We start from the raw sequence: 14,293 nt of genomic DNA, 5'->3' as shown, positions 1-14,293 counted from the left end.
AAGGTGGACAAAGAGCTAGTTTCCCGGGAGCAATTGAAATCTACTCAACCGGCTGTTAGCTGAAAAATAGTGCGGAGTTCAGTACTGCTAATTACACGCGCGCCAAAATTGGCATGTTTTCGTCTTACAATATTACTCACGTAGGGGTCATGCGGTGGCACTTTCCTTGTGCGCTTGTCCCTTGCATGTTCGCTTGTTTAGTGCAGTTTCTGCCTGAGAGCCCTGGCCTTAACCTCGGTAAACGTGTGCTCTAGGTTTTGCCCCGTAGCAAACTCGTTCAAGTGCGTTTCATGCCCAGAGAAAGGGTTCAATCGTAAGTTCATCCTCCACTTACTGCTCACAGCGCCTTCAGCGCTCTCGGCCTTGTGGCAGTGAAGGTAAGACCTTCCAGGTCGGGAACAATAAGTAGAAGAAAAGCATAGGACAGTTCTTTAATGATAACCCCGCAATCATTGTTGCCAAACATCAATATCTCTATTATCGGCTACTCGTTCTTGGGGTGTGATGTTAAGTTCACTTGAGCTGGGTAGCTGGACACCATGGAGCTGCTTTCACCTTTATGAGCAGCTACATTTACGTGATAATTGCTATAATAATCAGACATTTGATATTTGAATTCGCTGTACACTAGAGGAGTCGTCTGGTTGATACAGGTTGATGCAAGTGCCATGAAAATGTGGACCGAAAACCCTTCAATGTGCTCTTCTTTCATTGCGTCCTATTCTGATGTGAATTCGGTAGTTGCTGACAACTTCGACGCTCAAGCCGGTAGAATATTCTGTAAAAAGCATTGACTAGATTAATAATTGACATTAGAGTGCAGTTCTTCCCGCTATGAGCGTTCCACATGGATTTAACTTGAAGAATTAGCAAGGCAAAAATGCCTTCAAATTATAAAACAAAATCATCGGCGTGACAATGAAGCGGCGTTTACAACGGGTAGGAAAAGTGCTCGAGTGATCGGTGTTCCATCACTCGTGACTGCGAAGCAACAAATACTTGAGTTAGCGTCATTAGCAAAGAAGATGTCAGATATTAAAGAAGATGCTGCTCCTCCCGCTTCTCTTCGAGTTATACACATTATATGCCGCAAAAAAAAGTTAAGCAGGTCGGTACAGCGCCCCAACCCGGCTAAGTAACTTGGTAAGAATCCCCGCTAGAGGTTGCAGTTGGGACAGATGGCTTATAAAAGGTGGTGTGGTGCGAGCAGCAATTTTTTCAAATTATTTATAAACTATTGATTCTAGACAGAGCATCTAAATTTCAGTCGAATACTGACGAAGACACCTCTACCAATATTACGCATTCCAATATGACCATCAAAAACGTTTCATTATTCCTTTAAATCTCTTATGGGGGTGTGCAACCAAGCACACAATAGGTTATACATTTTTCTAGGAGGCAACGTTGATGAGTTTCCAAGGTACAGGAAATTTTTCATTAAATTTTAAGCGAGATATTTAGTCTGTCGCGCCACTAAACCTAGAATGGCACGGCTCTAGTGTCCTACGATCTCTACGAAAGCAGCGCGAAGGCTATAGTTGAAGACTTCGGGAAAAATAAAATATAGAACACGTTTGTTCTTGGCGTTACAATTCATCCTCTGTATACAAAAGAAACTCGAAAGGGAAACACTGCTTCCTGACATACAGCTCACCTATAGGAAGTGTGGTAGCACTCCTCTTCTGAATATCACCCTTGCATGTTTTGTTGTTGACAGTAGCTGCTGCCTGAGCGCTGACGACATAGAAGGTGCTAGGCTCAAGTCCACTGAAGGTGTGCTCAATGTCTTCGCCCGGAACAATTTCCTTCTTGCACGATGTTTCTTCGGAACAAACGGTGAACACTATGTTGTCGTTCCACTGGGTGTTCCACTGAGCTTTCAGCTCTGTTGGGCTTATCGCAGTGACGCTTAGACGCTTCAGTTGCGGAACTGAAAATGCAAGAGAAGAAGCAGCTTATGTTTTAAATACTGAGCAAGGCCACTAAATGTGAAGGCAATAAAGACCAAAATAAGACCGGAGACTTGGGTGTTCATTGAAAAACAAAAATACTTCGCTTGAACAATTAGGGATTGCACGAAGGATAACGGCAAATGCTGAAATTTGGCTCAAGGAGCAAAACCTAACATGCTTGAGGTAAATGTGAACTCTTCTAACAAATCATGCAACACAGAGGTAGGTAGGCATTTCATACATAAAATGTAATGATTCTAAAGAAAAAAACGGGAAATATCTGAAAACTAAGCGATTTACTCTGGGAGTGGTAGTTCACCTAGCTCCCATCGTTTCTATAGAATCGATAAAAATCCCTTCAATTATTCGGTAACGTTGAATCTGCTACCAACTCCTTTGGAAGCTTTTGAACGGCTTGTTTTAAAAACAGCTGTAGTTGTCTTCTTTTTCTAGTCGATGTTTTTGAGAACATCACAGCTGCAGATCAGTTGTGATTTGCACGAATTACCCATACATGATGTTGTGAGCGCGGGCCGGTACTTGCCGCATGCGAAACGTGTGCCGTGGAATCAGAGCTGTGTGAAAAAATTTTTGCATCTCAAACTTATAGAACTCTGCGTATCAGCTGGCGTATTTCCGTGATCATATGATCGGATAAGTGTGAACGACGAAAAATAGCTGACGTGTTTACCACTATCAACAATAGGATTCTCCCTGTCAAATAGGATAGTGGTGCAGGCAGGAGCTTATTGGTTTACATTCTTTTTATGGCAGCTCCACCATACTATATGTCAAATAGGATATGTGATGGTGTATTGTTGCCTCGACAGTTAGAAAAAAAATATCCCGTTGGAGTTAGGGAAAACGAGACATTCCGAACTAATGCTAGAAATTATGAAATTTTGATTATTTAGGTGATAACTTGAAAAGTTCTTTGTTGAATGAATTTCTCATTCATTTCAGAATGGGGCTGTAAGCGCGGGCATTGTTATAAATAATCCGGGGGTTAATAAATTCCCAAAATTGGCGCTACATGGCTGTAGAAAGAGATTTTGACGTGCGACTGGGATCAAGCAGCAGGACAGAGTTATAACGCTTTTGTTTATTTTCACATACGACCGACTGGCATTAGGCAAAGAAAATAATACGCAAAGAAATCGTAATGATAACCAACGTATGATATACTAGGGAACCAAAAGAAAACACATTGATAAAATATATTGGCTACTAATCGCGGAACCTAACGTGTTTTCAAAGGCTGTGCAAGGGTTAGGCTAGCGGGTTATGTTCCAAATTTCTATATTGCTTGGTGAAAAAAACCTAACTGCCAATCTGAATTGGCCTCATATTAATTCTTAGATTTGAAATCCGACAATCTGTAAGCAATAAGGGATATTCTCCTGTAGAATAGTTGCTCGAAAACTTTGAAACATTGATGGAAGTGGGAAATTAGTTAAGAAAGAATAGAAAAAAAAAACAATTCAACAAAGCACCGATAGTGACTAAGTATTTGCAGACACGATACAAAGTGATGCTAGTAAGTGTGGACCACTTCATCCCGAAAAAAAATTGAATGCATATATCCACAGTTGACACAATAACCAAATTAGAAGTGCTCCAAAGAGATTAGAAGCCTCTTTAAAGTGTCCAGTGAGTAATTATTGTTCATCTACGCGTTCTCTATGGAGTGCGTAGGGTTGTTATGAGTTGCTCAATAGGTGACGTTTTCATTGCATTGAAAGAATTTTTTATGAATAATGCATTCAGTCATTATTTATATTCTGCATATAAATGAGATAATGAAAGGCTTTAGCAACACTTTAAGCAAAAAAGGACGAAGCACTTTGATTTCAAAGTTCACCTGGTAACAAGCACGAAGCTAAGTGCAGTGAAAACTGGACAGCAGCTCAACATAGCCCAATTAAGCTGTCTCCGGATGACAGCTAAATTGCTACTTTTGTGTCATCTGTAGCGTTAGTATCCTCTATTGTACTCACTCTTAGGGTATGCCGTAAAGGCCACTTGAGCTGGTTTGCTGTACGTTTTGAAGAAACCGTTGTCGAAAAACGCAAATACTTTTGCTTGATAACTTGTACTGTATTCCAGAATTTGATAGGTTAAGCCGATGTACGGGACTCGAATCGTCGAGTTCAAGCAGTTGGATCCATCCTTGTGGCAGAGGGTTACACAAAATCCGTCGATATTCAATAACTTCTCCACACCATACTCCCACGAGGCAGCCAATGTATTGTTGCAGAACACAGATGCAATGAGGTTCGTAGGAGGGTCTGCAAAAATGCGTGACAGATTATTTATTACCCAGCCGTTTATTCAGAGTAGAGTGCGCTACCTGACATAGAAATCAGTCCATATATACGAAAGAAGTATTGGCTTCCAAACGCACAGATAGGATACTCCAAAAAAGAACGTCTTCCGAAATATAGAGGCACAAAGTTATAGTAGCTAAACCTGCTGCGCTGCTAAAAGCATTTGAAAAACTAAACTACCAAGGCCCAAAATTACAGTCAACAGGTGGCTAATTATTGTGCCGCATATGTTTGTAATTAATTAGCATTCACTGTGTTCAGTCAGCTGTCATTCACTCTTTGATACGTTTTTGTGTATTCAATCCAGCTAAATATCTTGGTTCAGAAAATATCTTGCTAAATATCTTGCTAAATATCTTGGTTCATTCTTTCTGTATATTTTCTTCGGTGCTTATTAGTCCTTTAGAGTATTTTTACTACACTTATAGAAAGCGTGTTCCGCTGATAGTATCCTTTATCTTGTGCGTTTATATATTCTAAACATTTTTATGCTGCACTTGAAGCTTTTTTTTTTTTTGCTGTCTCTCTTTTACCAATTCTGTGATTTTTTCAAGAGCAGCTGCCCTTACAGGCCCTGGCTTTCAGACCTCCGCCTGTGCATAATACATGTAAAAAAAAATCTTGCGCTAATAATTTCTAGATCATGTAATGTTTTGTGGTTAAAACTCACTCGAAGTTTATATTGTCATTCATAGCGCGTACTCACTATGCGGAAATTTATATCGGTGCACTAATTCCAAGCCGCCTTTTGGAGCCCTCCTGACTTTCTGCAAGGGTTGCTCAATGAGCAATTGTTGCCGTTATAAAAGTCTAATCGAATGGTCATCGCCATGAAGTGTAGTCCCTGCAAAAATAATACAGACCCCACTTCGGCCATTAAACGCTTGTTACGCCTTACCTAAAGCATTCTGGGGAGAACTTTACGCATTTTGTACCACATTCGGCTGATGCGCTCAGGCATGAGCCCATTAAACCATGATATTTTTAAGGAACGCGTGAGAAAATATCATATGCCGAACCATGCTTCATTACATTTTGGCCACATCTTTACGTGTGTACGGTGCGGGTTCTTAACGGTGATCATTCTTTAATATTTTCGTATACCTAAGGTAGAGAGTGGAAGCTCTCATTAAAGCGGCGTACCACTCCCGAGTGCGCGTGGCAACATTCCATATATGCAATGGCCGTGTATTATTTCTGCCTGCTAACAAAGACTACAGCTTTGCTAAAGTGTTTTCGAAATTTCGACAAGTTACACTTGTCATTGAAATTTTTTTGTTGCTTGCAAGCTAAACATTCTTGTACGGTCAGAATGTTTTGGAGCGATAGCTCTACTATATGCAAAAGTGGATCACCAAGATGCGCACACATTTGTCCTTGATGCGACCTTGCAGATATGCTTAGTAAAAGCTTTCTATTAAACGTCAGATGTCCAATCATAATTGCTCGTGCGCGACACGATGGCGACCTCTAAATTTGGCTCGGGTCATTTTAAAAAATGCGGCCCTGGACACCACCGAAAATTGACCTTTGCCGATTTTGGCCAAAATCGATGTCCAACTACCACTGACCATGCCCGACACGATGGGGACCTCGAAATTTGGCCTTGGCCATCTCCGAAATTTGACCTTGACCAATTAAGACAAATTCGACGTTAACCGTAATTGGCCATGCCAGCCTGAGAAAAAAAGTTGAAAGTGAAATTTGTTTCTTTGAGCAAAGTAAATGGAGCAGCATCTGTCTCACATCTCAGTGGACACCCGAACTGCGCGTAAGGGAGGGGTTAAAGACGGGAGAGAAAGAAGAAAGGAGGAAGGAAGTGTTGAAGTGGAGGAGTCAGTTAATAACTTTATTGAGTGTCCGGCAGGGTTTACCGCAACCGGGTCTAGGTCTCCCACGGGGGGACATCGAGATCTTGCGTCTTCGCCGCCTCGCGGGCCTGCTGGACGGTACCGGAGTAATTTCGACCACGCGGAGATATTTACCCCGTAGTGACATCGCAGAGCACGCGGGCACCTTTTCCATTTTGCCTCCAGCGAAACGCGGCCACTGCAGCCGGGTTCGAACTCGGGAAGTCGTCGAGCTCCTAATTTGGCCCAGGTCATTTCCAGATATTTAGCCTGGGCTAACCCCGAAATTTGACCTAGGTCGATTTGGAGCAAAATTTATGTCCAGCCGTAATTCAGCGTGCCGGACACTATGGCGGCCTGCAAATTTCGCCCTCGTCATTTATTGTCAATTGAGTGTCAATGAGTGGGCTACAAAACAGCAACGCTTGTTTAGCAAATCGATCAACAATTAATAACCATGTCTAGCCTTGCCATAGGTATTGCTCGACCATTGGGCATCCCCGTGGTTAAACTCTGCCTAACTTTTTTCATCAAGACATGTTTGCTAAAAAATGTCGAATACGGTAGATTTTGGCGTAAATTCCGAAACTGAATGTAAGGTGAAGATTAAACGGTAGTGGAATAAGAGCCTGATAATGTGTTTGAAACCTTAAAAGCTCTTCACATGTCTCAAGCAGCCGGTGCCGGCGAAGTGTATTGTTAGGGTGTCTAACAAAATCCCTGTCTTAAAGAGACAATATAAGGGCAGAAAGTCCTGATTAAGGATTAAGAATATTTATGAGTGAAAAGCGTATACTAAGGATAAATAGTATGTTGTGCTTGGCGAATCCTTGACTTAGGTACTTTTACTCCATTAAACTCAGTTTAACTAGCTAGTAAGTGATATGTTAATATTCACGAGTTCTTACGCTGCTAAGAGCGACATTTGTAGAATGTAAAAAGAACCGCTAGAGTAAAGGCTACTGATTCACTGCAAGCATAAGCGGGCTGTAAATAATGACCGCAACTTTTCAGAATAATTGCTTAAGAGTAATATATTACCGATGAAATCAGATGTGGCCACGTGGATCGGCATGTCCAATTTTGCTCCGTGTCTCGTGCTCACCTGTAATATTTTCGAAAAAGGTGAAATCATTCAACCTTAGCCTCACCAAGAATTAATAGCTATACACCAGTAGAGATCTGTTCAATTTTTCTAGCATAATACTTTTGTTTGTTATTCACTTATTACTTTGCGAACCACATATATTCGAATAAATCATAGCGAAAAATTTTATAGAAGTGCATTTTGTTAACAGCCAGCCAAAAGAAATCCATATTACAAAAGCTAGAGGATAAACAGCCGGTTGTTGGTATTTTTGTGAATAGCACTCAGGCGTTTGACTACACTGAGTATTCACTATAGTTTCATAACGCAATCTTTACGGGATCCGTTGTCGTAACTTGTACAAAACAGTTATCATTGGAATAGAATTGAGTTTAAATAAATTAATGACTTGGCATCTGGCAAATAACTATTTATTGCAAGTGTGCAGCACGAAAGTATATTCAACCCATTCTTTTCAAAATCGTATACAGGAAACATTGCCAATATGTACCACAAAATTAAACTAGTCATATTGGAGGGCGACATGACTATGTTTCCGGCATAACATCATGGAACTTAATTTATAACAAGCGTATAGTGCGTTAGAAAAACGCGATATCTCCATGAACAAGGATCACTTAAATGCAAGCTGAAAAAAGAGGCGAGTATTTGTGATTCAAAGGGCAGACGCATTGCTAATAAACATAACATAATCTTTAGAAATTCTGAAATTGATGTTCAATAAATAACGTGCTGGAAATTTATTTTTCGCCGAATCTACAATGAGCTGATCACGTATATATTTTTTCTATAACTAAGATTGTACAAAACTGTTGAATCGCCAGAGTTACTTCCTTCCTCAAGAAGTGAAATAACATCATATAATTGTTATTCACGCTCTCCTCACATTTTCCGTTTAATTCGGTGGACTAGTACTGCAACAAATTTTACCATGCTATTCAAAATATAACCAAGAAATTTGCGAATATGTGCAATTATAAAATAAACTTCGCAGCTCCTTTCTTTAAACAATTTAACGCACACGTCACAAGTTTCAAATAGGTAGAGATTGTCTCTTCAGTACTATTTTTAGACAAAACACTTAATCTCTCCCTCTCAGGGATGCCATGCTTGAGTGAATGAACTTTTATTGGTGCATTCATCACAAGTGAACCGCTGGATGCTACCCCAAGTCCGTGGCCGGATGTGTTGCATGTTAATCTGAGGAAAATCTGCGGTATTGTTCAACACCGTCAGAAACTGCAGCAGTTTGCGATAGTGAAGGACGCACTCCAATTGGTAAGGAAATATGTTTGCTTATCGCAGGTAGTGACCGCCGATCCTGACCACAAGTGAAAAATAACAGCTGAATGAATGTGGTAGAGTACATTTTCGAAGGTACTCAAAGGTCATGAATGACAGTCACCAGTGTCCCTCAAGAAGAAAGTATATAAAAGCTGTATGTTACTGGTACTGAACAATAGTATAGAAAAGTGGAGGCTTAGGAAAAGGGCTGACACTCAGTTAAAGACAATGCAGCGACATTCAACGCAGCACTGAGCTCGTCCTGTTTGCTTCCCCCCTGTGTCTTGTCCCCTGCTCAGTTTTGTGTTTTGTAATGATCACATATAGAATGAAATTTGATAAGTCTAACGTTCAGAAAGGCTGGCTCAGAGAAGAAACGCGAGTTAATAATACCATCGATATAATCAGGAAGAAACGGGCGTGGGGAGGGTATGTAATGCGAAAGACCGAGAACCCGAGGTCGCTCACGGTAATGGAGTGATTTCCGAGAGCAAGCGCATCAAGGCACAACAGTGAGTCAGGTGTGCAGTTCAGATTACGAAGTTGACGAAGGAATGTCTTCCTACCTGGCACAGGACCAGGTTGCTGCATTGCTATGGTAGAGAAATTTGATGATATCAGAAGGTAACATGGCACCTCACTCTAAAATATTTCCTCATTCATTAATAAGAAATCTCAGCAGAAGTAGAACTCCAGTAGCGTTTATCGACTGCGTGAATACTGATTTATGACGCATGAAAGCTTTCAATTTCGCATTTAGATCATTGTCATGATGAATCGTATCAAAAATATGAGGCATCGAATTGAAAGAGTTAGCCTTCTCCATTGCCTCAACTGTGCGAGCCGAATAAAGAATTTCTGTGTTAAGCCAGCTTTAAGTACATGCCTTGGAGCGAATTAGAAAGAGTCAGGAACGTGCAATGTGGATCACAGCTTGGAACATCGTGCAAGTGTCCAATATAAGCATGGTAAGCGCATTCTGTTCTAGCGCCTTGAGACCTGACGGAGCTTACCAGGGTGCAGCGCCACGGATCTTTCACTTTTGTACTGCGCCCAGCAGTTGAGTCATTATGCCACAACTGTTCAATGTTAGCCAGTTTTCATGTCACGGCTGTAGCAGTAAGGAAACATTCGGTGCACACTGCTCCCTAACCTTTCTGGTATCCTGTTCACAATGTTCAGAAATGCACGACGGTTCTTGCTGTGTAAGGTATGTAACTGCTCTACGGTTCATGTCTCTGTGACTCTGGCCCATGAGGTGCTGCTAAGGGCGAGTGTATGTTGCGAATGCTTTGGATAATTTGCAGCCAAAACGGACTGCTCATCGCAATAGGCCGCACACGCTAATTAGCCTTACACTTCAGCAATTTTTGTGCATTATTCACTTTACATATCCCGAAAGTAAACAAGTTCCAGTAATGAACGCGAGAAAGAGGCGCGAACTATCCGTGGTACCTATCTATTTCTTGATATTATAAAACTACACCTAACTTGTGATCGTACAAAGGCAATTCAAGCAACTTGAGAATTTTCTCCCCAAATGACATTCCTGAACGCATGGATCTCCATGTGCTCAAGTACAAAGCCCTTAAAGAAGACCTACACGAGCAGCAGAATGAACCCTTTGTCGCAGATTATTGTGCTGTAGAACCTTGCCTAAGTTTTCCAAGCTCTTCGATATCTCTACTATTGTCTTGAAAAAAGTGCAGGTGGCGCCGAAGAATGAAGCTCAGCCCCGCCATAAATTTTCCATCTTCTGTGAGCCGCTGCGATTGCGGCCACAAATAGCCGCTTAGTCTGGCGATATATGACGCTATGACGAACAGCGCAGAGCGATGCAAGAACTCCGAGGGGACGCACTACTGGAACACCGCACTCAAGTCTCTTTTATGAAGCGCAGTAACCTCTACTTATCTCTCAGGCACCCTGCATCTTACATGCTTCTACGGCGGTAATGGTGCAAACGGCTGGAAAACACCGCCAAAGTTTGGCGGAGGCCGATGCCACCCATCGCCTTGGGAGCACAGCCGCGCCTGCTTCGTCGATGACGCCTGTATCGGTATTGATAATGCGAACCGCCTGAAGCTCGCGACGTTTCTCTAAGCAGCCAGTTTTCACTATACTTCCTTTCTCGGGAATACATCAACAAACTTCGCCTCTGGACGTATTCATCCTACACGTAAGAACAGTTAATGCCATGACCGGGAACCTGACAGCTTGCGATAGTAGCCGGGGTATACAAAATGCGTTGCGAGAACTACAATTGGAACTTAGCGCTAGTTCCTTGTACGTGGGTGCCGCATATCATCAACAGAACGTATGAACACTTAGGGAGGATCAAAAAGCATTATGAAAGAAATGATTCGCGTGTAACAGGTTTACTACCTGGCCATGTACAAGAGTGTCATTTACACCCACCGGCTTTCATACGGCTCGCCCGGAGCCAAGGCCTCAACTCCCATTGAAACCTGCATGGCGAACGGCCTGCACGCCAACAGGGGCCACCGCAAAGTGGCTGAGCATCCGCCTCGCATGTGGGAGGTGCGGGGTTCGATCCCCAGTGCCACCGGGTACCCACCGGTGATAGAATGGGTACAAGCTTTCCCCTGGTCTGGTGCTCGGCTTATTTAGGGTGAAATGTTTGGAAAACGGTTCTTTGACCCCACATTGAGAAAAAAAAAGGGCCATAAATGGGCTTCTACCGCACGAGGCGGATTTAACGTTGTTGACGGCGGAACTTATCGCTGATAAATCAGAGCAACTGTGATTCTGGACGGTATTCTGGACAATACTTTCATAAAAGTAATCCACCGAAGGTATGTCGTCACCGTTATAATCAGTCCGATTGGCGTTCACGCCGTCTGAGAAGGCCAAACTCAATCGACGCTTCGCACAAGACAGCTCCCGAAAGGTCTCGTTGAGATCTGCTTTAACTATAGTCACTACCGAATCTATCCTTCTGGAAATGATACCACAACCGTCATTCAGCTGTGAGCGCCGCCAACCGAGTTCGCAAGTGTCGGCGCCGGAATGGTGCTTCAAAGGAGTCTTTTTTTTTTTGGAGTTGTTTGCCATTATGCCGATTGCTTATTCGAGAAGCTTGCCATTAGGCATACGAGAAAGAGAGGGGGGATATGGAAGAAAGAAGAAGGAGTGTAGACCGCCTTACTTAAAGGCTAAAGCAGTCGGGGGAAGCAATAGAGCGAAAAACACACAAAAAGGCCGAGAAAGACACAGCACAAGTTAATACAACTTGCAAAAGCTTTGCGCTGTCGTGCCGCACTGCAAAGTTGTTAATATAGCAGTTGGCAGCATCCAAGTCAACATCCGCTCAGGCCATGGTAACTTTATTACCCGCGCTTGTGCACACGACCGAAGTTACAGACTTCATTTTTTTAGGAACACTTTCTAGAATGGAGTTTTGTGCCGACTACTTTCGACCTTTTGTACGTATCAAGATTCCTCTCATTACATCCCAATTCTATCACTTCAATACGATTCATAAAGTGAAGACGCACATAGGATGTACAATTTCTTACGCTCTAAACGAAAATAAACCACATTGACTTCCCAGAATTATAGCCAAACACGTGTTTTCCACAGTACTGCGTCTCCATCGCTACAACTGCTCGTCGCTTATGATGAAAATTTTTTTGCTTTAGTCGGATGCTCTGGCAAATAAAAAATTTCGTCTTCTTACTGAGACCTCAAGGCAAAAGCTTTCCGTACATTGTCTCTTTTGGGGTAATTTTTCCAAAAGGCAATATCTGAGCTCGGAGTTAGTAGCCATCTGAGGCACACTTACTGAAGTGCTTTGCCCTCCTGCTTGTACTGTTCTCATTGGAGCTCCTTAAAGAGAGTACATGATAAGCAGGTACAAGTTGGTCACCACAAATAGCCCGGCCTCCGCCGTTCTCTTGTAGCTCTTATCTTCGAACCATTCGCTCAAACAAGACTGTCAGTGCTGCCGACCCTTACAGCATTGGACTAACACCATTGTTTCAGGCGAGCATGCAACGCCTATGCTCTGGACATCAGTCTCGGCGACTAGCGATAACTTGTTGTTCAGGCTGGATTGTGGCTAACTAAAAACCTATTGCAGTAGTTTTAAAACATGTTATCGGCTTGTGCTTGTTAGAAAAGCTGCCACTGAAATTAGGTAACAACGCTCGCAGAACTATTTCCTCATCTATATCAAAGAGAAGGCAGTGAATAAAGGAGTCGATTTAGAACGGGTGCCAACAAATAAGCGTGTTTGACACCATTTTATAATTTTCATGTCTTTTGTGAATACGTGGTAGATTTGAATACTTTTGTTTAGTTTTAGTTGGGACACCTTGTTCTTGAAAAGGCCCTAGCACTTATTCCGAGTGAGTGAGGAATAGTATTACATTAAAATTCCAGCTATCCGTAATTCCAAGCAACATTTGCGAAAACTGGAGGATTCCGCAAGGTAAGTCCATCAAGCTAGTACTTTCCCGCACAACGCGGCACCGTTTACGTCTGCACTATGAAATAAAATTTTGCGTCGACACTCTCAATCTTCCCGTGCTAAGGCTAGGTGTAGATGGTGAACAGTATCTTCTATAATGTCAGCAATAAAAGGTTTCTTGGTAAAGAAGAGCTTCGAGCATAGAAGATCTTTTGTTTTTCGTGTCCGTTTTCCCCTTTTGTTTCAGTCTTTCAGTGTTATTTCATCATCTCTGTGTTGTGCACATGTTTACAAAAATGAATCCTTTATTTTCGTTTTCCATTTCGTTTTGCAAGTGCAGTTGCACTGCAAGATAGGCCTTTGAAAAAAAGCAAAAAAAAAACCAATGGTGTTTCAGATGTGCACTGTATGCCTCGCCATTGCTCCTGATGTAAAGGTGGCTGGAGCGCCGTCAAGCTGCCGACAGAGCAGCTTTTTCTCCAGCCAACTATTTTCGCTCTCCTGTATTCAGTGGCGAAAATTATTATTATTATTATTATTATTATTATTATTATTATTATTATTATTATTATTATTATTATTATTATTATTATTATTATTATTATTATTATTATTATTATTATTAGGTATAACGCCAAAGGGAGGTTGGGGGACCATATATTGCGAATTGCAGCACCGTAGTAGTTTCTGAAAATTCTAACGCATATGTCTCAATCTATGGTCCCGCTGTCTCCGCAGGGAGATATGTTTCATTGCAGTGAGAAATTGCAGCATTTTGTTTTCGTAATATTGAAATGCGTTATCTGTTAGAGCGATGTTCCGCCTATACTGCGGCGTGTGAAGCCTCCATCCGCACGAAGTGCAACCCAGCCACTCCACCTCCACCGAACGGCGTGAGCCGTGTCTTATCGACGCCGAGGCCTCGGAGCACACCACTCATTCACCCACCTGCACCCTACAAAGGCGCCACCCACCACCACTCTACGCTCATCTTCATGGTCAAGAATCCTCGACATATCAGAAGCCCGCTCAGGAGAGGAAAAATAAATCAATGGCGAAAGGAAATTCGATGACACAATGGAAAGGCGACCAAATTAAAAGATAAATGGGCTACCAATACTAGTTGCTAACGCATATATCTCGAATCACAAAGTATGATAACCTGCGCTTTTCCTTTGTTGCTTAATAAGCCTCCTGCTGATTGGCACGTCTACTATCGAGCGTAAACTTTCCCCTTGAGTTCAATGTGGACCCATGTTACTTATTATCAACCGTTTTAAAGTTTGGCACCTATAATAAAGCCAACCACTCATTGTTCACAGTTCACGCATTATTGT

At 42.2% G+C, this 14,293-nt stretch overlaps 1 protein-coding gene across 1 annotated transcript; it reads right to left on the bottom strand.

Annotated features, from left to right (window-relative positions):
- Positions 1–416: 416 nt before the first annotated feature.
- LOC144103670 (uncharacterized) lies at positions 417–5,896 on the bottom strand. Its single transcript, XM_077636330.1, has 4 exons — positions 5,854–5,896; positions 3,953–4,243; positions 1,658–1,933; positions 417–778 (listed from the first exon to the last, which is right to left on the bottom strand). Exons 1-4 carry the CDS (start codon positions 5,894–5,896, stop codon positions 693–695), a joined length of 696 nt encoding a protein of 231 aa, XP_077492456.1. The 3' UTR covers positions 417–692.
- Positions 5,897–14,293: the final 8,397 nt, after the last annotated feature.

This window comes from Amblyomma americanum, chromosome 9 (genome assembly GCF_052857255.1).
Source record: "Amblyomma americanum isolate KBUSLIRL-KWMA chromosome 9, ASM5285725v1, whole genome shotgun sequence".
In the NCBI taxonomy this organism is placed as follows: domain Eukaryota; kingdom Metazoa; phylum Arthropoda; class Arachnida; order Ixodida; family Ixodidae; genus Amblyomma; species Amblyomma americanum.
The sequence above is the reverse complement of the archived record's forward strand: the minus strand, read 5'-3'. Positions and strand labels throughout refer to the sequence as shown.

Excerpts from the sequence above, each read along its gene's own strand:
- LOC144103670 (XM_077636330.1), bottom strand. The coding sequence starts at position 5,896 with ATGGCCAAGGCCAAATTTCGAGGTCCCCATCGTGTCGGGCATG. Across the intron at positions 4,244-5,853 it reads TCCCCATCGTGTCGGGCATG|ACCCTCCTACGAACCTCATT; the intron begins GTCAGTGGTAGT and ends GCATTTTTGCAG. Across the intron at positions 779-1,657 it reads TGCTACCACACTTCCTATAG|AATATTCTACCGGCTTGAGC; the intron begins GTGAGCTGTATG and ends TGCTTTTTACAG.